General features: G+C 37.8%; 2 protein-coding genes across 2 annotated transcripts in view; one reads left to right on the top strand and one right to left on the bottom strand.

The window, feature by feature from the left end:
- The first annotated feature begins 1,187 nt into the window (after positions 1 to 1,187).
- Positions 1,188 to 3,508, top strand: SFR1 (SWI5 dependent homologous recombination repair protein 1). The gene is made up of 3 exons (XM_009820810.2): positions 1,188 to 1,288; positions 2,468 to 2,854; positions 3,081 to 3,508. The coding sequence occupies exons 1-3, from the start codon at positions 1,193 to 1,195 to the stop codon at positions 3,270 to 3,272; spliced, it is 675 nt and encodes a 224-aa protein (XP_009819112.2). The 5' UTR covers positions 1,188 to 1,192; the 3' UTR covers positions 3,273 to 3,508.
- A 2,175-nt stretch (positions 3,509 to 5,683) lies between these two features.
- The window catches only part of CFAP43 (cilia and flagella associated protein 43), a 50,287-nt gene continuing 30,754 nt past the window's right edge, over positions 5,684 to 25,216 (bottom strand). The window contains exons 20-39 of the mRNA XM_059821353.1: positions 24,414 to 24,491; positions 23,095 to 23,220; positions 22,547 to 22,651; positions 21,711 to 21,827; positions 20,149 to 20,358; positions 18,763 to 18,969; positions 17,857 to 17,946; positions 17,000 to 17,077; positions 16,053 to 16,178; positions 15,404 to 15,523; positions 15,215 to 15,322; positions 13,587 to 13,673; positions 13,199 to 13,287; positions 12,623 to 12,830; positions 11,728 to 11,840; positions 10,779 to 10,935; positions 9,772 to 9,936; positions 7,712 to 7,792; positions 6,480 to 6,633; positions 5,684 to 5,841 (exon numbers count right to left, since the gene is read on the bottom strand). Coding sequence (XP_059677336.1) covers positions 5,684 to 5,841; positions 6,480 to 6,633; positions 7,712 to 7,792; positions 9,772 to 9,936; positions 10,779 to 10,935; positions 11,728 to 11,840; positions 12,623 to 12,830; positions 13,199 to 13,287; positions 13,587 to 13,673; positions 15,215 to 15,322; positions 15,404 to 15,523; positions 16,053 to 16,178; positions 17,000 to 17,077; positions 17,857 to 17,946; positions 18,763 to 18,969; positions 20,149 to 20,358; positions 21,711 to 21,827; positions 22,547 to 22,651; positions 23,095 to 23,220; positions 24,414 to 24,491 — 2,577 coding nt within the window. The remainder of the gene's footprint in view (positions 5,842 to 6,479; positions 6,634 to 7,711; positions 7,793 to 9,771; positions 9,937 to 10,778; positions 10,936 to 11,727; positions 11,841 to 12,622; positions 12,831 to 13,198; positions 13,288 to 13,586; positions 13,674 to 15,214; positions 15,323 to 15,403; positions 15,524 to 16,052; positions 16,179 to 16,999; positions 17,078 to 17,856; positions 17,947 to 18,762; positions 18,970 to 20,148; positions 20,359 to 21,710; positions 21,828 to 22,546; positions 22,652 to 23,094; positions 23,221 to 24,413; positions 24,492 to 25,216) is intronic.

Raw genomic sequence — 25,216 nt, forward strand, 5'->3', positions numbered from 1 at the left:
TAACTAAATTTTCTTTAGTAAAGTCTGTGTTTTTTTTAAGAGTACTGTAAGTTGAATTTTGAAAAACTGCAGGGAATGTTGACTTGTAAGATGAATGAGGACCTGTGTCCTTTGGTATAAAGCCAGGAAGACCAGGGTTGCCAGGTTAGTAAGGCTTTGGCATACTGAAGCTTTGGTATGTTTTATCTCTGAAGAGGAAGCCCCTCGTGTCAGTCTTGTGTTGCCTAGAGACTTGTTTGCAGGATTTTATTTTTAAGAGGCTTCTGTTTTGAAACTCCTAATTGCAATTTGCAGGTAAACAGAGGTGTAGCTGATGATTTTCCAGCTGTATTTTGGTCATTAGCAGGTGGTTCACAAGTGCTAAACTAAGTTAAACATTGCCAAATCAATTTGAAGTTGGTACATGCTGGGAGGTATGACTTACCATTTTAATTAAGGTGCTTTTCTGAGCAAACTGGGGATGCTTACTTTTAATCTGAAATTCTACTTGTGTGAGTAATTACTTTTTTAAGCAGCATCCCCAGAACGATCAAATGAGACAGTGGATTATTCTCACAGACCTGGTTACCCAATTATTTTGTTTTATAGAAAAGATTAATTGTTTACACACGTGCACAGTAAAAATCTTGTGGCTCCCAAAAATCCTTTTATCACTACTTGGGATGCAGTTAAATGAAAGGACTGGTTCTTCACAACCTGGCTTAGTAAGGATTATTCCTTTGCATTAGACAAGCAGTAAAGGTCATTCAGGTTAAGAAAACTGTTTGTTTGGAGTGAGCTTTTTTGGATGAGTTCGATGTTGCAGGATCTGACCTTGGATTTATAGGCATACTGTAATGGGTTTGATTGCTTCGTAAGTTGTATTGCTCCTTTTTAACACTAGAAAGAGGATATCAGAGAATATGAGTGAGGAAAAATAATATACAAAATTCATAGTGAGATACTTTATACCAGTTAGTCTCATTCATCCTCTTGCAGAAAAGCCATTCACAAAGCAAGATGCTACTTAGCACATGAAACAGTGTGTAACTTTTGCAGATGTCTTTTTGAACTTGACAATTAGAAAGTAAGCCTTAGTATTTCTTATTAGAGCTTTTTACTCATTTCTGCAGCCCTATGACTCATTATAATCAGGTGAAAATGGCACATACATAATTCATTCTGTCTTTTAACAGAAACTATCCATCTCGAGATGGAAGAACCAGTGCTTGATAAATTGACATCTTTGTGCAATACTCCAAAGGATTCTGGGACAACAGCTCCACAGGAGATTAGTTCAGGGAAACAGGTATGAAAACTTACTTGTTATTCCAGTAACGTGGCTCTTCATAGTAACAAAAATGCTTGTGAAATCATCAAGTAGTTGGAAGTCACTGAGATACTGTTCACTGGAAGGCTAAAGATAGGTAGCTTATACCTATAGCTACAAGGTTGTCCAGGTAAGGAATGTGCTTGGTATATTTCCCTCTGAATATGCAGATGTTTGCTGTGAATACAAACTGATGGAGCAGTATACCCGAAATGCCATACTAATAAATTTAAATACTATTTAGGGTTTCTGGTGGTTCTTGTTGTTTGTGTTTTTTAAAAAATCTATCTTCTTCAGTTTTCTCAAATCCTAGTTTTCTGGTTTGCTGTGTATGCACAATGACTTTCTGTGACTTCTGCTTGCACTTGAACAAAGTACACTGCTTTCAGTTTGTATATTCTCTGTAATGCTGAGCTCTAGTTTGGTGTTCATCCTAGCATGTTATGGTGATGCTGTCATGCTCAGTGACTGGACCTATGCTGGATAGGGCTTGTTTGTTAGTGTTCATTAACTAATCCCTCTCTTCCATATTTTAGTATATTTTCACAGGTAAAAATGTTAACAAATTTTTTTTATAATCTATGTCTAACTTCTTTTGAAGAAAAAGAATCACTTTAGATGCTTATCAGTGAAGGATCTCAAAGCATGAACAAGTCAAAATTATACCAATCATTGCCCTCAGGTACAATACAGATGTTTTATACTAGTGCTAATACAGAAAGTGTGTATATGTGATGGGATGGAACAGCAAAAAAAAAACCCCAAAACCAACCCTTATCTCCATTAAACTAAAAGGGGAAATTGAACTGGATGGAATAAAATTAGCCAAGTTGAAATATACCCTATATCTTCTGTACAAAGACTAGATGAGTAGGTTTGCCTTAATATGGAATACAGGATTTGCTCCTAGAAAATGTGGAAGTACATCTTTCCATACCTTGCAGCTGTGTGTGCATGCAAACACATGTGAAAGGAGGAAGTTAACTTTGTGAAAGCTATAGTGAGAGTTAGGAAGTCTGGCTTTACAATGATCTTGACACATATGACACATTCTATGTAAGTAATAACCAGGGTAAACAGATCTTTGAAATTTCATCAAAAGATTAGATTACTCTGAGTCTTCTGGGTTTTTCTGTTGTTCTCTTTTTTTTTTTTTAGCCAATGAGTGCAGCTCTGAGGGAACGATTAAGGAAAACAAGACGTTCATTTAATGCTAATTTTACAGTCGCAAAGCGGCTCAAAATAGACACTGAAGAAAAAGGCTGTGCTGATGCTGACACAGGGTGCCTGCCGAAGACAATTACCGATTGTTCCAGATTACAAGATGGTTCTGAAAACCTGGAAAGAAATGGCACTGCTCATACATGTTTCAAAAGTCGCTTACAGGAAAGTGATCTCTGTGGATCAGCAGAGAATTCTCATGTGCTACAGGCTGATCTTAGTCAGCAACAGTCCCTGGAAGAAAAAGTAAGGCTGGTGAAACAAGTGCAAGAGAAGGAAGAACTACTTCGAAGGCTCAAACTGGTTAAGATGTACCGATCTAAGGTGAGGCGAACCTCTGAAAAAGGACTTTTAAGTCATTCTTTGAAGTGGAATTCATAGTGTAATCTTCATTTATTGATTTAAGCAACAATACTGACTCACTTTTTTTTGTGTGGTGTTTGTGTATTGTCCCAGTTTAAGGCATTTTATAAAAATAGATCTGCAGGGTATCAAAAAACCCCACATTTCAGCAAATGACAAATTTCTTTTTGTTTTGTCCCAATTTCAGAACAACCTGTCTGAACTGCAGGCTTTGATAGTGAAATGGAGAAGTAGTACCCAGCTGATGCTCTATGAACTACAGTCAGCCTTTTCTGCAGATGGCAAGAAAGTGAGTCTCACTCAGCTGATAGATACTTTTGGATTAGAAGACCAGTTATTGCACTACAGCAGAACAGAAGAAGATTTTGTAGATGCATAATCTACAGATGCCAAGCTTTCAATTACAGGCATGCATAAGCAGAAAAGACTGAGCGAATTCTGATTGCATAAGAAGTGTTGATCAGACAGTGGACTTTATGCTTTGAGGTTAGGAAGTTTTCTCAGGAGATACTTGTAAAGCTATGTACTTAGGTACAGTAGGCACTGTAAAAGGCATTACTTAATGGAAAAGCTCGAACTCATGCTGTTTTGGGAAACCTGGCTTGATAACTTCATCAGTGAATTGTTATTTATTAAAAATAAAATGAAATCAAGTCATACTTAACAGGTAGAAGGCAGTCCATTCTTTGATTAGTCTTTGCATGGTTACTTGTCTTGAAATAATGAACTCAAATGAATTGTTTTTTCTGTTGATGTTCAGATGGGGAAGAGTTCTGTTCTTTGTTCATAGATGCATCCCCATTTTACAAATGTCTTCCTGCTGCCAGTCAGTTGTTAACAGCATTTTGTGAGTTACATAGAAATAACTAATTTTCATGTTGTTAATATTCTGAAGCTGCACTGAGATTTTCTCAATAGCTTTAATTATTACTGAGGGAAATGTGCCATAATGCACTCATTTTTAGATACAATTGTCTTCAGGGAAGCTGTCTCTTAAGCATTCTGCCACAGCCTGAAGGGAAGGCGAGAAAATTGCAGCCAACATCTGTCTACTCTACTACTTCATGTGAGAGCCAAGGTGTTTTCTCTTTTCAAATAAATAAGAAAAACAAGGCCTTGTCTAATGGGAGTGCTTCAAATACAGCATCATAAAGCTGACTAAAACTTCAGCATTTCATTTATTTTCCAATAAATGTTGTTTCTTTAAAATGTTTTTTTATTTTAACTTGAAATTGCTTATTTCCTCATCATGGCCTCTGCATATAATGTGATGACTTCTGTTTTTATTTTCCTTAAAATCATTGCTCATCAAGTGTAACAAAACATAAATCTCAACTACTCTACAACTCCCCCCTGGAATGAATGTTGTTTTATAGGCGATCACATTCCTTATGGGTTGTACCTTAACTGTTTTGTTTACCGGTGCCATTTCCTGTTTTCTTAATAAAAGAGTAATTTCTGACATATCTCAAGGGAAAGAAAAGGGTCTGTATAATTTTTTATTTTAGCATTGATAGGGGTCATTAGACTTAAATCTGTACTCACAACTTGCTCTTAAGAATACTAAATGTTGCTGTCCATGGAGAGTTTATGAAGAACAACCTTTATTGCTGATCACATTTTGAGTGTTAAGAAACTATTTCTTCTGCCTCTTTAGGTTAATAAAAAAAGATGATGGTGCTTGGTGAAGGGGGCCGTTCTTGTCCCGGAGATCCTTGGCAAATTTGGAACTCTGTTGCTTCTAGGGAAGTTTCAGTAGGAAGAAAAAGGTCTTGGAAGAAGAATGGGGATGTAATTAGAATCCTTACAGGCCCCAGTTAGAGATGATAAAGCAAAACCAGAGGTGGTATACAAGATCACAACAGAAGTAGTTTTCCTTACAAGTGTAGAATTTTGTTAAACTAATGTATCGAAGCTATTAATGCTCTTACAAGGGAATGAGTTTAGATTTTATATGAATTTATGAAAGGAGGAGAAGAATCAACGTATACCATGGGAGAGAGAAATAAAAATCGGTGAGAATGCCTGAGTAGGTAGATCCTGCTCTAGCAGTGGTTAATTTTATCAAGGGTTCTTTATCTTTCTTAGCTGTCTTGGAGGGATCTGGCAGGAGAACAGACCGCATATCAATGCGAAGGGGTAGGAGAAAGCAGCAACTATTTCAGGAGGCCAGATGCTTCCAAACCTGGTTTTCCTGTGATTCTGCCAGTGGCAGCAGCCACAGCTACTGGTGGATGTGGGCAATTATGCTACCATAAGCAGCAGCAGCTTTCAGGACTGGGCCAAGTAGCATACATGGTCATGCTGAAGCATACCTTCATCTTTTCAGCCACCTACAGCTGTGCTATCAGAGGTGTAAATATATTTTAAAAAGCAAAATTAAGTCAAAGCCAGACATGAATTTTAGCAGATGTAAATTTATGGATTTCTTGCAGTATTTCACCTTCAAAATGTTATACAATTGCATGTTGCAGACTACGGATGTACAAAAACACCTGTTCTTCTATCAGTTTACAATTTCTTGTACCCTTTGTTTTCTGTAATGAGCCATATGGTTTATATAATCAAAACAGACGAAATACATCTCATGAACTGAAATACAATGAGGATAAGACTAGGTATAAAATGTACAAAACAGAAAAATGCGCATCTTTCAAACTGAAGTTATTTTTTAAAGAAATTACAGAAGAAATCGTTTACGGAAAGAAAAGTTCAGGGAGAAAAGGTAGATGTCCAAGCTCTTTTTCTTAGACAAGACCATGGTATTATACATCTACCTGGACTCTAGTATTAAAGAATAGGGAATGTTCTTGACCTCAGTCTTTCAACTTCTGCCTGAAGAATTTCAAACTGTTCTTCCTGTTCCTTTACAAGACCCCGTAGGTGTTTCTGCTTCAAAATTTCTTGGTAACGCTGCTTTGCAATCTTTTCGGAAACATGCTGTGTGTCTGCATAAAACAAAATATAAGGGTTAGCCTGCACTTGTAGGGGATGCATAGTCTATATTTATATGGGACCTGTCCCGGGGTTGTTCTAAGTTCAATACAAAATAGGCAAGCATTTTGAAAAAGGCTCACAGTTGGGCTTAAGAGTCTTTATGGTACTGAATAGAGCAAAAAATTTAAAAAAGGCACTGGGCATGCTTCCTTTAGTTTCTAGCAAGTACCTGCTGTTTTGAAAATCTCTGTTTTACTAGTGGAAAGATCTCTACAGTTTTCCTAATAGCAAATACCCTTCTCAGCTTCATGTTACTTCCTCCGTTCCCTTGAATGGGTGGAAAGAAGTGGGCTGAACAGTTCTGAGAAAGAATGAAAGCATGTTGTCTAATGAAGGTATTAATGACTATAATATTTTGACTTAAATAGTTTCAGCAGTTTAGTCAATTAACTTTGGTTACAAGAGCAACAATCTCGAGGTATGCTCTTAAGTAAACGATGTTAAATTGTTGTGCTAGTTGTGCACATACAGTAATAAACAGGCACTCCATGTCCCTTAGCTGATGCTGATGGAGAACAGGACTGTCTAGCCTTGGAGATACTTTCTGAATGTTTTTTGCTTGTGACTTAACTGCATTACTGTGACTCACCGGCTGCCTCAAAGATATGCCTCCTTTCTGAAACGGAGACAAGCATTTCTTTCAGCTCCAGGCTGAGCTCGTAGTTTGCTTGCTCTTTTAAACTGATGCACTTCTCCAACTCTTTAATTCTTTTCTGACAGTTCTTCACATTCTTCTTGTGCAGCTGTCCATTTCCAAATGAATAAAGCAAATATATGAGCTTATACAAAAGCTGTTCAGACAAACTTTTGATGGAAACCTATAATCTTAAGCACTGCATTGTAGCTCAGTAAACTTTTATGTATTTTAATTTGAATAGTAGCAGTTTCTAGCTTTACTTCATATAGTGTCTTTCACACACACTGTATTCCAGTATGCTTTACGGAGTTCTAATATAAGTAGCAGACAAGGAACAAAGAGTTATGGGTCAGGGAGAGAGATATATTAAAGATAAAACTTGAAAGGCAAAGGGAGGAAAGGAAGTCAATTGAATGAGTGAGTTGAGAACCCTGTCTTGGCTGCTAGGAGCTGCTGAAGAAAGGGTTGTTGTGCTGAAGCTGTCGGATGAGCTGTAAAGGGACAAGATAAATACTAAAGCTTGAAGAGGAAGAGGAGGCTGATGCCAGCTAGAGCAACCTGGAGAAAAATCCAGTGGAATCACTTAAAACCAAGGATAATCATAATTTGAATGTTGAAATAGATGAGGGAGCCAGCAAATCAGATTGTTGTGTCTGTGTTATTTTGAATATGGGGTGGGGGGGGGGGGGGAGTGATATTATGAACAGGCTGGTGCTCCTGGAGAGAAACATTAAGCAGTGAAGACTGAAAGAATGCTTCATTAGAAATGGAAGAGTGACTTTTATTGGCAATGCAGTGTAAAAAGCAATAAGCAGATCTGCATTCAGATGTTCAGGAAGGAAAGCATTCAATTCCAGTAACAGAGCAAGTAGATTTCTCTCCATAGGGTTGATCTATGCAGCAATCAATGTATGATGACTGCTTCCAAAGACTTCAGAGAACTGCTGCTGTAGACAGCTCGGCGCAAGTTGAAGAAACTATTGAAAGCCAGATGAATAAATACATGGATATAGATATTCATCCGTGTGTGCTATTATGGCTATGGTCCAATAGTTAGCTGAAGAGTTAGTATGCCTACATCAGCTGCAGTTATTCCTTACAAACACCTCTTGCTAATGAAAGAGAGCAGTTGCATTTAAACTACGTCTGTGTCTCTCAAATGTGGTGGTTCATTTACGTTTTACCTTATCCATGATGCCAAGAGTCTGCTCCATCACTGAAATGTGGTGGGCGATACGGCTGTTGTAGTTCAGCACAGTTAGGAACTGAAGAATTAAAAACAGAAATAAACCATCTTATTAAGCCTGTTTGTTCTCAACAATTCCACACTTCTGTGAGGACAATCATACTATGTGAAACTCAAAAAACTAAAATTCTGCACAGTGGAAAGGCTTTACTAGTGATCATAAATTGACATGGTAAAGATATTCTTGGATGCTGTGTGAATATTAGACTGTACAGCTGTTTAAAAGAATGTTATCTCTTTGTGTTAATGGAAACAAAGACCAAGCAAATTTGTTGTGAGGTTTTCAAAAAACCCAAGCTATACTTTTGCTTATAAAGTAACACAGCTGAAGGCCAAAGTGCTATAGAGTCAGTCTTTAGGACAGAGAAAAAATAAATTATTTTCTGTCAAGTGGCTTGCTAGTAATCCTTACTTCTTTTATTGTTCTTAGATCTGCATAGTAATTCAGGTTTCAGAGACTTTATTAAAGAATTTTTTCTTGGGCACACTGCTACTAAAATATCTCATTATCAGATGACAAATGGTAAAACGGGCTGCATGATCCATAATGGGCAGTAGACAGGTTTCTGTAGATCTAGTTCATCCTTCCAGAGTACTGTCCCACCAAAGTGAGAGGTAAAATTTTGTGGACTGCTCTAGTTTGAAGAGGAGAAACAGGAAAGACCCAGCAGGCTCCTTGCCTACAGCACCAAACTGCTTTCACTCACTGCTTCACTAATAGCCCTCATTCCAGGTGTTCTCAGGGCTTTGCCTGCATACATTTATTTAAGCCATCTTTCTTTCTGTTACTATTGTTGGGGTCTCTGTTGCCTGTCTTTCCTACTAACCCCACATTTCTACTCAAAAAGTGAAGTAAAGTCAAGCCTCTCGGAGCATTCAAATTCTGATTAAACTGGTATATGCCTTTGCTATGGGCAAGTCTGAAGGGCAATAGTTCTGCTCATCGGTTTAAATGAAGTTTGAGCTAACAGCAACACTCTGGTGATAAATTTGCTACAAGAACTTTGCAGTGTGTTGTCACATCACCTCTTTGGGAAGCTGTTTTGTTCGTGTTAGTTACAGAAGTCCCTTGGCTGTGATTCAGAAGTGTACAAGCAGTTTGGAGAGCAGCAAAACAAATGAAGCCTGAGCAAAACACGTGTTTTGGATTTTCTTTTAATCTTTCAATTGAATTGCAATATCCTTACCGGCTCTCCAACATTCTTCATTTTCTCTGTGCTTTATAGCTCTCCCCACTGCAATATCTCCAACCTACCCACCCTCCAACATCCCTTACTCCAAACCTTTATGCCTGCCACCTCATCATCACAAAACCATCAGCTTTCCCTGCAGTCCTCTACATCCCATACTGCAATACCTTCAGGTTTCCCCTACAACCTCTTATCTTCCTCCTCTCTTCTCCCACTGGTATCCTTGACTCTCTCCCACAACCTTTACCTATGTTTTCTGGCCTGCCAGCTGGGCTTCTTCAAAGCTATGTGGGTGCTGACTTGCTGGCCAGCTGCTGCCTCTTGCCTGCCAGGCATGGCAAACGATTCCCTGTCACTCTGCTGCTGGGCCAACAAATGGCAGTGAGTGGGGCTCAATGAAGCTCCTGTAGGAATGCTCAATCTTTGTACACCGAACAAAAGTTACATTTTTTCTGTGAGATACCAGATGGGAGCACCTCATACCTTTCATTTAAAAGAAAGTTATGGTGCTAGATTTAAAAGATCTCTTCCTTGTGGCTGCAAAATCGTGATCCCTTACTCTTAGTGACACTTTTGAAACACTAAGAGTTAGGGCTAATTTTGCCTTTGTTTACACCTGAACATCCCAAGGAACTTCAACACTGATCAATCTCAAGAGTAAAACTTCCCTTTGAAACTGAATTGTTGACCTGAATTAGGCATCAGGTTTCTCTGTAGTAGTAAGAGACTTAAGAGGTATAAATGATCTTACAGATATTGGCAGCAAAATTTTCTGCGGTTAAAATATAAATTAGAGAAAGTAACTCACTAGCTGGCGATCTTTTGAAATAGATAGCGTTACAATATCCCGAGCCTTCTGTTTCAGATCTTCTATCTGCATTCTCATTTTCTTGTGTTCCCATTCCAGCTGAAATATCCCTTTAGAGAAGTCTTTACATTCCACCATGCTAGCAATTTTTTTTTCTCCTTGAGCCTGAAAAAATAGATTAATCTTAATTAACACACTTTACAGATTATGGAAAAATTATTTTCCACAAGATGGGCAAGCTTCCAAAGTTATAATTTTAGTGAGGAAAACATGCTATACTGAAGTCTTTTTCCAGACTTTGCTCCAGATGGTTCTCTTTTGTGGAATTTTGTTCCCTTTTATGCTATGTGCCACAGTCTTGGATCGTAGAAGGAGATGAAGCAATGTACAACTAACACCCCTCTCTGTCTTTCTATCTTTTGTAAGAATGTGAAGGCATTTTAACTCTACAAAATACAAACTTGCTCTGTATAAGATATTCTGCAGTTGTTACTGAAGGCTTTGTAGTAGTAGTAACAAGCAATTTTTGTACAGCTAGAATGCCTAAAAAAGGAACATCTAATGACAGTATGAAAAACTGTTTTAAGTATGATCACCAAATTCACCTTATGTAAAAAAATGTAATAATTTTTAAAATTTTAATGTAAGCTACTGTTCAAATGCTTCTTAACATGACTCTAAGTTTGCCTTGAGGGAATTTTTGGACTGGTGCCCAGGATATTAGCATTTTCTATTTACAGAGTGTGTGTAAGTGATGGTGTGTCTAAAAACTGTTGCCATTTCATTGATCTGAATTGTATTAATCAAACATCAAGAAAGCAGTCTGTACTGCAATCTTTACATCATGATAAGAGACATTACAGAATTCTTAATAGCCTCTAGAGTACAATGGAGCCTACTGGTTTGTAGTAATGAATTGAGATGTCAAACTGGAGAAAAAGCAGAGCCCCTGAAGGACAATACATTGGTTTAAAAAGCTTAAATTTCTTTCAGATAATGTAAATTACCATGATAGAGCAATTCAGTTCTTCAATAACTCTCTTATTAATGAGAATGGCATCAGTGTAGTCTGGGATCTCAGTGCTTTCCAATTCCACCTGTCCTTGTTTCAGCAAAAACTGGACAGTCAAATTCAATTGAAGTTTCATCTTCTCCTCCTGCAGCCTAAAATGGCAGAAAACAAAAACAATGTTTAGTGATTTCAACAGGATTATATAAATCCTCCCATGATTCTCAAAATGTTTATATTTAAGTGGTAAGTGGTATGTTCATGTAGGGGTTACTCTTTGACAGCCTGTCTTCTGTTTGCTCCCAAAGTGACAACAGAATTTGCAACTTATTTCCATACATGAAGTTTCCAACCACTGGATTCAGTTTAACATACTCTGAGAGAAAGTGTTCTTACTGAACAGAAATCTTGACGATTGAAAGGGAAATCGAGGAGACTTACAGTCAGCACCCGTTTTCTTGTATAATTTATCCTGGGGATTGTTCCTGAATGACAATAAATGTGAAAATTATGTCATGTACATGAAAAAATGAAATATTACAGGTCCAAGCCGCTCAGTTAAATCAGGTGTCATGTGACTGAGCAGCATATTGCAATGAGGAGTGATCACTGTATCTTAGGCCTACATGAGCAAAATGTAACTGAGCTAGCTAGCACAAATATGGCCTTGAAGGCTCTGGGGGGTTCACTGTATGATGTAGTTTTTGGGGCAGTCAGTTTGCACTGAAGACCGTGCTGCCATCCTTAGTGATATTGTTACTTAAGATGGTAGATTAAGACTGGTTTGGCCTGCTCACATGTGCTGCGATAGCACCTCATATCTCTTAGATGAATCCTAGATAAAAGAGTGTTGGAGAACACAGCTGTGTAATTCTCTATGTAACTTTTGTTTCTGTGTTGGTGGAGTATTAAAATGTAGCTGAACATAGGAAAAGAAACAAAATTACCAAGTGAGTTCTTGGAAAATGTCTTCTATTTCTGACTTGATCTTCTCATTGTCATCCATTCTTTTCTGGAGAAAGGCCTGCATCTCTGCCAGTGTTAGGGCTTTCCATTTCACCTAAGCAAGCAATATCGTGACATTCTGAACTTTTTCAACTTTGTCAGTATGTCAGGGCAAGCCTCTTCAAGAACAGAGAAGATAAGTTCTTAAGAAGACACATGTATGTATAAATATTCAGCCTGGTATTTTGAGAATCCCCGTAGAGCATGAGACATAGAGGTTACAATCCTTAGACTCTGCTCAGAAAATAATTTATTAATTTATGCATAGTTTATTCACATGAAGGGAAATCACATTTCCTTCTCTCTTGGTCAAAGGTCATGTATCTCTGTCTCTGGATAATTCAGATTTAGACCTTCATGCTTCTAAACTGAACAAATAGCTTGCTAGAACTTTCCAGCAACACCCTTTGTTAAGAATGGCTCTTGGTGTTCTAGAAACATAGGGGAATGCATTGGTGCAAATGTAGGATGCTAATGGGGAACTACTCCAACACATGATGGAAATCAAATACCTTAATAGTTTTTTGGTACAGATAGAGAAAAGGAAAATGATCTTTTTTTTTAATGAAACCATATCAAGGTCACAATCATTCTGATCAAATCCATCCACATTGATATGCTAATTTTTCCTCTGAAGGAGAACTACAGCTGGTTTCCCTTGATGATATTTCTATTATTCTGAATTGAATGTGGGCAGAAGCAACCTTCAAACTCAAATGCAGCTTATGTATGCTGCATTGTCATTTCAGCACTAGCTTGACCCTACACTTGAACTTCACAGAAGTTTAAGACCTGAAAATATCAAGAAGTATACTGGCAAAATATAGACTTACATACCAGCTCCTGACTCTCCATTTTATTTCGTCTAGCTAGACAAAAATGTTCCCATATAGACGGGTCTAAGCCATTAGGCATGTGCTCAGGACTATCCAGTTCATCCATGGCTTTCATTAAAAGGATAAGTGTATCTTTGTAATCTTCAGCTGAGCCTGACCAATCCCCATATGGGTTAGTGGTTTCAAGGAGCGTTTCTGTCATTGAGGTCCTAGTGCACATACATAGTACATTTTATTTTCTTTTGCATAAAAGAAGCTCACAAACAACTAAGAACATTTCATACTCTCAATCTCTTGCAAAAAGCAAATAGTTAAGATTGCATCTTACACAAAATAAGAATATATGTTTTTGAGAACTGATGATTATTTAGATTGTGCAGGGTGAATAAGGAAATGCAAGTACTCAAAATAGCAATCCTTAGTATGATAGGAAATCAACCATTGTTAACTATCCAATAAAAACCAGGCAGTCTACTGATTATCAACATAATTTAGACTATTGAAATAAATAGCATTCTCATTCTGGACACACAAGAAATATTAGTATTTAAACAGATGGACTCAGGGGGGAACTTACTTTGGTCGATGTTTGTAAAGTTGGAAAAGTTCGTCAAGGAGATTGGCAGGTACGTCAGCAAACTCCTTTGTAAAACTACATTCCAGATTCTAGGAGGAAAAGAGAAAGCTTCCTTCTTACCGCAATGTTATTTAAAAAAGCATCAACCTGCCCATTTCTTAGAAAGACAGAATATTTTGCTCTTCCAAGCGCTCCCAAGCATCACAGGAATCTGGACTATTTAATAAATTATTCTATGTGCATACTCTTCTTTACTGCTTAATTTCAGTGATCAACAAGTTGACCAGAACACATCCCACGCTTACAGTGAAGTATGTTCTTATTATTATCAAGACACAGTATTGACTTTTTAATTTCTGAACCTCCTCGTGTTTGTCGAGAGGCTCACCTTCTCTTCAGCTATTGCATTTTCATAGGTGTCTGTGTAAGCTTCAATTTTATTTTTTGTAGTCTGTATTGTTCTTGCAGTCTTGACCTATAGCAAAACCAAAAGATTTCAGGAATGAAACTCAGCCAGCAGAAGCACTGAATGGCCATTACAGTGATGAAGCTGACACTTTCTTATTTCTAGAGAAAACCTTGTGGGCTATTTTTACTAACAATATAATGCCTTCTTCAGGGGGTTACTTGCAGATACTGCTAAAAGGTGAGAAGGTGCAAAATTAAACTAGTCCACTGCTTAAGAAAGTAAGAAATCTGTGTAAGAAATACCTTACACAAATGCTTACAAGTCTTCTGTTTAAACTTTGAATGTAAGGACCTATGTTGACACTTGACTTGCATAGAGATTTCCTTTTCCTTTCATGTCATCACAGGTAAGACCAGTCAAAAAATCACAAATGCTGTTCAGTGGAGGGTTCTTGATGCAGTTTCCCTGTTGTCATGACACAGTTCTGCTATGTGTGAGGATACTAAGCTCATCTGTTTTATTAAGGCTGTCAAATGCTTATACTCTGCTGGGTAGAGTGTTTTGTTGTATTTGCATGGACCAAAAGATATACCAATGGAAACATTTAGAAAATTAAAAAGAAAAAGACTTATTTTGAAAAATGTAAGCTGATATACACTTAACCTCAGATAGTTTTAACACTAGTTCATCCTATTCAGTGGTAGGGGCTAGATGCCTACTTTGGAACCTCTCCCTGCAGCTCACATACAAATGGCTGCTTGCAGTTCCAAACACAGAGGTCTGTACATGTCGAGTGGGAGATTTGACATGGGGAAGCATTAATACATTCTCTGTGCACGACATTCTCTGTCTCCACGAAGACAAAGTGGGAAAATGGGATAATATTGTCCAAAGAGCCAGAACCAACCTGCAGACTACCACCGCTTAGATCACCTGAGTCACACAGGTATTGGAAGGACACAGGAATCAGAACTGTCACTCAAAATTATTACTGTGGGCAGTAAGCACTTGTATTGAAATCCATATCTAGTACTTGTGCTCTCCAGTCTTTTGTTGACTTGTACGTGGTTTGGCAGGGATGGGTAAACTCTTCAGGCGATTAAATTAGTCAATAAGACTATAAACACTTTGTGCTCTGTGGTATGTTCTGCTTCCATGGTCAGATACTCACACACCACCTCTGTCTATGCTTTGAACTGGCAAACACAAGTCAGCGTGGCCCTGGACTACATTAGACACCTCAGTGACAATGTGATGGCATTACACATTCTTTTGTGCCTCTTTCTGTCATTAAAGCATCATAATTGGTGCTTCCAGCTTGATACTGGATACTAAAAAATATTTTATATAGCGAACAAATAGCAGCATGCCCTTCTGAATGTATGGAGTTTTACCAAAGAACTCCAGGTGAACCAAAATGAATATCTATTAAAAAACATGTATTTGTAATGTATGTCACCTGTACAAATTGAAAAAAAATCAGTGACCCTGTAAATTGTCAGAAAATCATTTATGGCAAAATTTTGATTTGGAAAGAGCAGTCTTCACAAGAAACTATTGTAAATATTACACTTTTCGTAAGAACAGCATTCCAAATGATAACTTACTTTTTCTTTCTCCTTTTTGATAAGGAAATTATGAAGTCCAGCTTCTCTAGTGTCCAACTCTTCATTCAACAGTAAAGCATAAACGAGATTGACTATTTTGAGTTCTTCCTGTGAAAAGATTGTAATAAAATATGTTAACATTCCTGCTGCACAGAGGCAGAGATGAAAAATTAATGTTCTCTGCGATACCTGACAGATGACCATCTCTAATTTCACTTTCCTTTCAGAGAGTTTGCACACAGTATCATCGAAATTTTGTGTTGTTTCCTGGATGGAAGCTTCAAGTTTCTTCAATTCATTTTCCATTGCCTGGGGAAGGGAAGGACAGGAGCAGCAATATTACATCTGGAGGAACAAAGCAGCTCTGATATAGTATATCAGATGCTGGAGAATGCACAATATGGAACCATATCCTTCAGCCAAAAGGTCCCAGAAATTACTTGTTTGGAAGGAGAGTGCTGCCAGGCTACCAAGTTATGTTGTCCAAATACCATTTTGAAGGATAAATATAATTATATTATTTGTATACGGTAGTAGCAACTCTGGGAATGGAACCTGAAAAAAACATTTTAGGAATACTGGTACATTTGTGAAGGAAAGTTACCTTTTGTCAGATATCACAAGTTTTGGCATGTATTAATTGGTATAAGTAGAGATTGCCTTATTTTACTGTCTAAGCTAGGAGTTATTTAATGTGCCACATGATGTTTGTTCTTCATTTGTTCTTTGTTTATTATTTTTATTAGTATTCATTTTTAGAAGTAGCTCCTGAGAAAGATCAGAAGCTTTGGTCATGAGCATTGTGAACAAACCCACTCCTTTTCTCATTTTAATTTACCCGTCTATACTTTTCTTTTTCTTCATTCAGCTCCTTGACTTTTTTCTCATGTTCTCTAAATATTTTCTTTTCTTCATCATTCCAAACATGCTCAGGCTTGGATATAAAAGGAGGTGGAGGAATATCCTGGAAGTATTAAAGACAAATACGCTTCAAAAGCAATATTAAGTCTCCATCAGCACACTAACAAACTATAGCATGCATCAAATATAATGAAAGGTATTTCTTAGTGGTAAGTAAGGTACAAGCCTTAAGTCTAAGTAACATACATATTCTGCTTCTCTGGTCTGTTACTTGCACCAGTAGTTTTGGTGTATATATATTGCGCTATTCTCTCTCACTTGCTTACAGGAATTCACTGCTGGATCTTGTAAAATACAAGTATTTTGTATTCAAACATACTACTGTTGGTACAAGATATATCACATTTTCTGTTTCAGAACCCCAAATCTAACTCCATGCTAATGTATACTTCTAAGTAGAGTCCTAATTTTCCAAAACAGATCAATTCCAGGGAGAGTGCTTGGGTCTGGCCTATCCTTTTTCTTTGACAGTCCTTCACATTCTTTCCTTCCTCTACTACTGCACTATCTATCTTTGCTGAGTTAAATCGAACACAGCATTTTTCTGTAAGATCACAGCCATGGATAATAGACCCTTCCCCCAGCAATACAGTTGTTGTAATGGTAATACTAGATTATGTTCCTATAGTATTCCACTGTGATAGGGACAGGTGTTGATGGGTACATCATATGCAGGCACTAGAATCTTGTGGTCTCTTTTGAGTCCAGTGTATGGTCTCTTACGGAGTCTATCTAGGCATAATGCAATTCTACAATTCTCTGACTTTCTTCTATCATTTAGGTTGGAAATATTTTCTAGTTGAATTTCACATTTCCTTAAAAGCCCACAAGCTACCTAAATGATATGACAGAAACACAGCTCACCATTTTCAAGATGTCTTCCTTTTTGACTTCTAGCACTCCACCCATCATGTCATTAAGAGCACGCAGTCTTTCGTTGTCCTGGGAATGACCACAAAAAATATTTTAAAGTACAAAAGGAAGTGTACTAATTGGAAGTTTTGGGAAAGATAATAGAGTAGTTCACCTCTAGATCACCTCTAGATCACCCATATGATTATACTGTGTGTCACTAGTAGATTAATGCTCTTCGGTGATGCATGTGAAATATGCTGAAAGTCTCAGAGTTTTTTTCTGGTGTACAGATGTTCATATACCAAATAACTTACTAAAACTGTCATTCTGGCAGTTTTGGGAAGAATACATAGACATAGACTACTCCTGGCCAGTTGGCAGGCTAGGCTGAAGGAAGTTGTAGTGTCACTGTCTTATTGTGCATCTCTTTTGGGGCCAGCACCATCTTAGGCTTTTCACAGATGCATTTTAAATCCAGAGGAAAGCATTATGATGTTCTAGTCTGATCCCTGAAGAACAGAGGTTGCTTAGTCAACAAACACGTATCAAGCACAAAGCTCTTGATTGAGCAGTAGCATGCTTTTAGAAATATATCTAGTCCCCAGTCACTTGATAGGGTATTTTCAATTGCCACTAAGCACATTTTAAACAACTGTGAGCCTAACACTAAATCTTTTCTTCGCCCAGCTGGTCTATGTAGTTCTGATTGTAAATGATAATAAGAGGGAAAAGGCACACATCGTTACCTACCATTTTAAATTCATTCTCCCATATGACACTACTGGAATATTCCAGTGCAGCATTAACTAAATAAGCCTAACCAGAGACAAAGGCCTATTCCGTAAAAAGGATACTACTTTAAGTACCACAGCAGCAAGGCATCTTTCCATTTCAAGCTTAGCCAGCATTTCTGCTTTCTCTCTCTCTTGTTGAGTCAAGTATTTTTCAACTTTAATCTGAAGGAAGAAAATGAGGTTCATATCAGGGTTCTCTTCTCCAGACATGATCCCATGTGGACTAAAAACATTTGGAAAGATGGTGTAACAATAATTCTTAATGCTTTTTGCATCTCTGCTCTATGATAATATTCCTCAAGAAGAAAATTGTTCTTTTGAACAGCTCCAAAAGCTATATTTAAAAATGCTAAAATACAAACCACCATCATTTTTGTTGATATTAGCTGTGTTTTGTGCATACCTTTTCTGACAGTGGGATAACACAGACCGCGGGGAGGGCAGAGAGAAGCGGGGAAAGACTGACCGAAAGAGCAGATGACATCAGTGGAATAAATTGTATAAGAAATATGGTGTTTCTTTATAAACTATAAATTGAATTTATAAGTACAGTACTAATTGAATTTATAAGTACAGAACCAAGTATGCTTTAGTACCTAGATATTTAGTTTGAAACTACTTAGCTTCAAAATGGTGCTCAGCGAAAACAGAGAAACCCTTATCTATGAAAGTAATCCCTGCAAGCCTGGTTTGAATCTTACAGTCAGGAACAGGGGGAATTTCTACATAATTTATGGGCAATTAAAAACTTTTAACAGCAATAAATTAAGATTGTTTACATTTTATTAATTTCAGATTAACTTATTAAGAGCTTTCTCCCTAAAAAGATAAGGGAAGCAAAAGAGTCAAAAAGATGATTTTAAGTACACAGACACATCTGTTTTAAGGCTTTTCAGTACTGACACAATGTCTGGAAATGAGAAGAATTAGAGAACTGTATTTGAGTGGGTGAAAGAGAAAGACTTATTTTTCAGACACCTCTGAATCCTGAACAGTGAGTGCTCGCTCTGGTATCTCATCATCTGTAAGAGCTGGCTCCCACACTTCCACTTGGAGGTCAAGCTGTGCCAAGATTTCTCGGATCCTCAGGTTTCTTTCTTTCACTCGTGCTATCTCCTGCTCCTTTTGTCGTGCAACTATGTCAAATTCCTTATTAAAAGCAGTTTTCACTTTGTAAATGATGTCCTGAAATACCAAACAAGGAAACAGCAACACTGCACAGGTCACATCCATCCATGATTACATACCACTCCTCAAGTCATCAGAATCATAAATGTGTGTATTTCTATGTGTGACAGGGAGATAACCTGGTAAAGCCCTTGATGATCTTACAAGTCTTTTCCAACCTTAGTGATCCTGTGATTCTGTGTTTTTGAGATGCTTAGCTGTTTGCAATTTGTGTTACAATAAATACTTGTGTCCATGTTTATTTCATTGATTTCTAATATAGTAATTAAGTTAGGATGTAATAAGGCAGGTTGGCAGATAAGGTACAATGTTGCTGGGAGAAAAAAGTCTGTGCTCAATGTCTAGTCAGCCATCTAGCTCTCAGCAAGCTCACTGTGTTGGCCCCGAACACTGAAAATATATCTACACTTAGATATATAATATGCATCTTTAAAGCCATACAGTAGAAAGATCTTGTTACTTCCAAGCTTACACCTAAAAGTGCTCCTTGTGTTTCTTCCCCATCTACTTTAAACACTAGTGTATCTACTAGATTTTATGTATTACAATGCATAATCATTGAGCTCTGCTACCATTTACAGCCTTAAAGAGCTCTGAGGAGGCAATGCTTTACAGTAGTTTAACCACTTCTACCCTTGTAGATCATCTTCATAAGAAGCCTATTCTGTAGCATGTTTACTACTTAAAAAACTGGCCAGGGTAAGAGGAGAGTCTGATAGTAATGAATAATAAATAACAGAAACGTTGAAGACTCCAAATGAAGGAAAGGTAAGACTGGAGAGAAAGGAAATGGTGTGAGGATCCAGATGATCTTTCATTCAGCAGCAAATAATAGGGAAAGAGGTCATGTTTTCACAGGGCATGCTGAGATGTGCAAGCTAGCTTTGGCTATACAAACTCTTAAACTGAAGCACCAGTGGGCAAATACAGATACCCACAAACTGGGTAACCAATTTCATAAAAATGTTTTTCTTCCACACCTGAGCTGGCAAATCCACACGGTGCTCTACTGCACTATGCACATTTATCAGCTTTCATCTCATTAACTCAGAGACCTGTGCAACTCTCCATTGTATAGTGTCAGTATGCTCAAAATCTAACAGTGGCTGTGACTGCTATGAGAACCAACAGATATGACAGCGTCACTGCTGTAATACAAATTTAAGAAGACATCACCTTCAATAATACTATCTGATTGACTTTCTGCTCCCTGGTGTGCAAATCCAATTGGTGGTATAGGACAGATGTGTCTCCACCATACTGAGAGCTCAGACTTCCAGTCAGGCAGTAAGATGCACTATCATCAGCCGTTACTTCTTCTGCCTTCTCTCCTTCTTCCTTAGATAATACAATCTCAGACTCAATCTCAAGATTTTTCTTCTGAACCTGAATATCACAAACATAACTGTGTTAATTTTGTACACAATCCAGTGGCACATGTATGAAAAAAATCTAGAGGTTATATTCTGCAGTTAAGCTCAGTGATCAAAATAATACAAGTTGAAATGATCATATCTGGAATATTGGGTCCATTTGTAGGTTCCCCAGTACAAGAAAGACATGGGCATACTGGAGCAAGTCCAGTGATAGGCCACTAATACAATTAAGGGTTTGAAGCATAAAACATGCGAGGACAGGCTGAGAGAGCTGGAATTGTTTAGCCTCAAGAAGAAGGCTTGGGGGGATAAAAACCTGATGGTGGGGAGTAAAGGCAACAGATCCAGACTCTTCTCAGTGGTGCTCAGTGACAGACTGAGAGGAAATGGGTATACATCGAAATACAGGACATCTACCTTAAACATAATAAAACACTTTTCCTGTGAGGGTTGTCAAACATGGGAAGAGGTAGTACATAGAGGTTACAGAATCTTCCATCCTTGGAGATATTCAAAACCTGACTGGACATGGCCCCTCTCTAGGAGGGTTGGACTAGATGACTAGGGAAGTGATTGTCCCCCTGTACTCAGCACTGGTGAGGCCGCACCTCAAATATTGTGTTCAGTTTTGGGCCCCTCACTACAAGAAAGACATTGAGGTGCTGGAGCACATCCAAAGAAGGGCAACGAAGCTGGTGAAGGGTCTGGAGAACAAGTCTTATGAGGAGCGGTTGAGGGAACTGGGGTTGTTTAGCCTGGAGAAGAGGAGGCTCAGGGGAGACTTCATTGCTCTCTACAACTACCTGAAAGGAGGTTGTAGCAAGGTGGGAGTCAGTCTCTTTTTCCAAGTAACAAGTGATAGGACAAGAGGAAATGGTACCAGGGGAGGTTTAGGCTGGATATTAGGAAAAATTCCTCCACCAAAAGGGTTGTCAAGCATTGGAACAGGCTGCCCAGGGAAGTGGTTGAGTCACCAAGGCTGGAGGTATTTAAAAGATGTGTAGATGTGGTGCTTAGGGACATGGTTTAGTGGTGGACTTGGCAGTGCTATGTTAACCGCTGGACCTGATGATCTTAAAAGTATTTTCCAAACTAAACGATTCTTTGATTCTATGATTCTATGACTTCCAAAGGTCTCTTCTAATCTCAGCTGTTCTGTGATTCTTTAATACTAATACATTTGTTCTGAGTAAAACCACAACATTTCATCTTTATTTATCTTTTACGATTTTTTTTTTTTGGACAATTTCTACAGCAAGAAAATGGACCTTAAAAATGTATCTATGTAAAGAAGGGTTAAACTGCCAACTCAGAACATCCCGATCTGAAATGCCTTTATGCAGTACTCCAAAGAGATTGTACCTTAAGATTGGCTGTCTCAATCTTCTTTAACCGGAGAACTTTCTCCAAAGTTTCCAGCTCTTCTTTACTACGTTCCTTCAGTGGATAATTCTTCACTTCACAAGCCATATGGAAGCACTGTTCAAATTTAAAAAAAACAACAAAGAACCCAAAGTAAAAAGTTCTTCAGAATGCATCTATCAATTCATTTGTTCAGTACCTGAATGCTGAACAGTTATAAATACTTCTTAAAATCAGGAATAAAATTGAGGATCAATTAATATAGACAATACAGTAAAAATACAGGGGTAAGACAAAAAACACTTGCCTTTTTGGTAGTGAAAATGATTTTTCTTTCTTAAATAATCTGTGGATATGGTTTCTTTATCCACAGAATGCAACCAGAACTAGATTTTTTTGTAAAATTACTTGGTCTTTCACCACCCTTGAGATAATCCAGTATCATCAGTTTGACCAATCTCCCTCTGTTTAAAATAGGCAAAATCAGGGCTAAATTTTGCCTTTATGTTCTCTGTAGCAGAAGTCTACTGACTGCACACAGAAAAATAATATTTACCTCTCCTTTTAGCAACACTGCATAAAGATATTCTTTGAGATCAAGGTATTACAGAGTTGCTTATTTGCTTATCAGCACTCTTATCCACCTTAGAAGGTAAAATCAGCCAGGCTCAGACAAAATTAACTGAATGAAAGATTTGCATGAGCCCTGGGAAGAAGTAAGTTTTTTCCCATACCATAAGCAAATCAGAAATGTGTTATACTTCTATTTATTTTGTCTCTGTACCTTAAGGAATCAATAAACTACTGCAGAATATGAGTTAGAAAGCAGAGGTTACCTTAACTGCCCGTCCTTTTACACACATAGCATCCCAGCACTCATGTTTGATGACATCTTGCAAATAGCGATTGGCTAAATTCTCCATCTCAATCTCCTTCCTCACCTTTCAAGATACAGAAAAGAAAATAATAAGATGTGGTGCAAAATAAGATATGGGCAATTTGTATTGAGTTACTGAAATAAACCTAACAGGTGAAATGAATTACCAATATTTCATCATCTTAGACTATTGCAGCTATCTTCTCCAAAAACTATATTGCATACTACTGAAAGGCATCATTTTATATGTGAAGAAAAGTATCACAGAACTTAAGCAACATGCCCAAGGCCACGGTGTCATATTTATAGTTTCTGGCATAGATCATATTCCAGTTGGCAATGTCTGCATCAGCAGCTTCACCTGCTTCAAAAAGTGACTTAAAATACTTCTAACATTTCCTGCTTCTTAGCAGCAAACAGCAACTTTGAGATCATCCTCTGTTCTTCAATCATTCTTTCTCCTTTTCACTGCTAGTTTTAAAATGTTCTCCCCCCATTCTATCATACCCTGGCCACTTCTTGTTCAGCCTCTGCTTGCGCTCTTTCCCATTCTTCTATATCCAGGTTGAACTCCTGCTGCTCCAGTTTCTCAATGTCTGGCACCTGTTCATTTTCATGCATCATTTTCTGAATCTGTTTTTTTTTAAATAAGTATAAGGAATAAAAAGTAATTTTAATGTGAACAGAGGAAATGCTATTTTTAACACTGTGAAACTTGATATCAGAAAAAGTAATTTTAATTGCCTCCACTTTTAACTGCTTCATGGTAATTGGTAGAATGTGCTGCCTGTAGCTAGTGACAGAGAGTACTATGTGAATATATTTCATCTTTCTCTTAAAGTTGATTTTGATGTTATATGTGAAGTTGTGTATACTTTCTAAGAACCTGTAGTACACAATTCTTTATTCTCTGCTTCTGAGAACTGTATTAAGTTGTTATCACTTTATTAAGCTGTTATCTATCATCTCATGCAGTTCAACAAAGGGAAGTCCAAAATCCTGCACCTGGGGAGGAATAGCCCTGTGCACCAGGACATGCTGGGTGCTGAGCAACTGGAAAACAACCTTGCAGAAAAGTAGCTGGGGGTCCTGGTGGACACCAAGTTGAACATGAGCCAGCAACAAGCCCTTGCAGCAAAAAAGGCTAACGGTATCCTGAGCTGTATTGAAAGTGTTGCTAGCAGGTTGAGGGAGCTGAGACATGGACATACTGCAGAGGTGATTATGGGACTGGAGCATCTCTCATATGAGGAAAGGCTGAGACAACTGGGACTGTTCAGCCTAATAAATGGCTTGGGGGGAATCTCATCAATATATATAAATATCTGAAGGGAGGGTGCTAAGAGGGTGGAGCCAGGCTCTTTTCAGTGGTGCCCAGAGGCAATGGGCACAAATTGAAACACAAGAGGATCCACCCAAACATCAGGAAACAGTTTTTTACTGTGAGGGTGACTGAGTACTGCAACAGGTTGCCCAGACAGGGCAGATAGCAGTTTTTATGGAAGGAAACAGAAGGAAGAGGAGAGGATAGTAGTTTCTATAATGGAAGGTTGTTAGACAGGCAGAAACTAGCCTGCTGAGGGGACAGATTGCTCAAGGTATAAGGGTGATACAAAATATTTATTTGGAGCAAAGAAACCTGAGAACCAGACAGTAGTTCTGGACAGGTTCAGCGTGCAGTCCCTGAAGAAGTGTGTCTCTTTATTACCTGTCTGCTCAGAGTTTATGACAAAAATGTATCTTAGCGCTAGAGCTGATAGCCACAAAGGAAGTGTACTTGTAAACAAAACTGGTAAGCTGAGCCATTATCTTTCTAAAAAACTCACAGTTTTACGCAGCTTTTTAATTCCCATTTGCAGCTCTTTCTTCTGGTTAGCAAACCTCTGAGTCTCTTCTCTAATGACCTGACATACAATAAATATATTGTTGAAGAAAAAAAAAAAAAACACGAAGAGAAAAGAAGATTGAAATCATCTAAAGGAACATTATCTGTACAGAAAACAAAACTCCAAAAGGATTAATAACTGAAACAGGCATAATCCTAATTCAATAGGATGATTCTTAGAATTGCTCAAGAGAAAAAAGATTGTACAACCAGGTCACATTGTAAACTGGCTGTTCAGCAATAGAGCTTAAAAGAAAGAAAATATTAAAGAAAGAAGTAATTATAAGTGAAATGATTACAGACATGTTGAACTGGGTAAAGTCTACTGCCAGAATTTGTGAAGTGTTTTATATTCCTTAGATTTTTCATTGTCACTAGGCATTTCCAGTAGGATATTTAAAGACACAAGTAAACTAACATCTGTTACTCATTCTGGAAGCAGTGAAATTTTCTTTGCCCCTGCAGCCCTGTAGGGGCTTTCTTTGACTCTACACCTCTTAGAGAAAATTTTGCAATTAGTCTGCACCTCTGGAATTTGCTTTCTAAAATAAGTTCACAACTTTAAGTAGGATGATGGCTATTGATTGAAAGGAAGGGGTGTATCATTCTGACATTGTATGGACTCCATCCTCTAAAAGCCAGATGCATGTCTTTTAGGACATTAATGAGCAGCTTAAAACAACCTAGGACCACACTGCTGCCCTTCAAACTTTGCTTCTCATCACCTGTCCCTAGCTGATACTA

This window comes from Gavia stellata, chromosome 9 (assembly GCF_030936135.1).
Source record: "Gavia stellata isolate bGavSte3 chromosome 9, bGavSte3.hap2, whole genome shotgun sequence".
Taxonomy (NCBI): Eukaryota; Metazoa; Chordata; class Aves; order Gaviiformes; family Gaviidae; genus Gavia; species Gavia stellata.

What these genes read in the sequence shown, in the direction of transcription:
- SFR1 (XM_009820810.2), top strand. Translation starts at nt 1,193, where the DNA reads ATGGAAGAACCAGTGCTTGATAAATTGACATCTTTGTGCAATACTCCA. An exon ending in AGATTAGTTCAGGGAAACAG is followed by an intron (nt 1,289 to 2,467) that starts GTATGAAAACTT and finishes TTTTTTTTTTAG; the next exon opens with CCAATGAGTGCAGCTCTGAG. An exon ending in TTAAGATGTACCGATCTAAG is followed by an intron (nt 2,855 to 3,080) that starts GTGAGGCGAACC and finishes TCCCAATTTCAG; the next exon opens with AACAACCTGTCTGAACTGCA.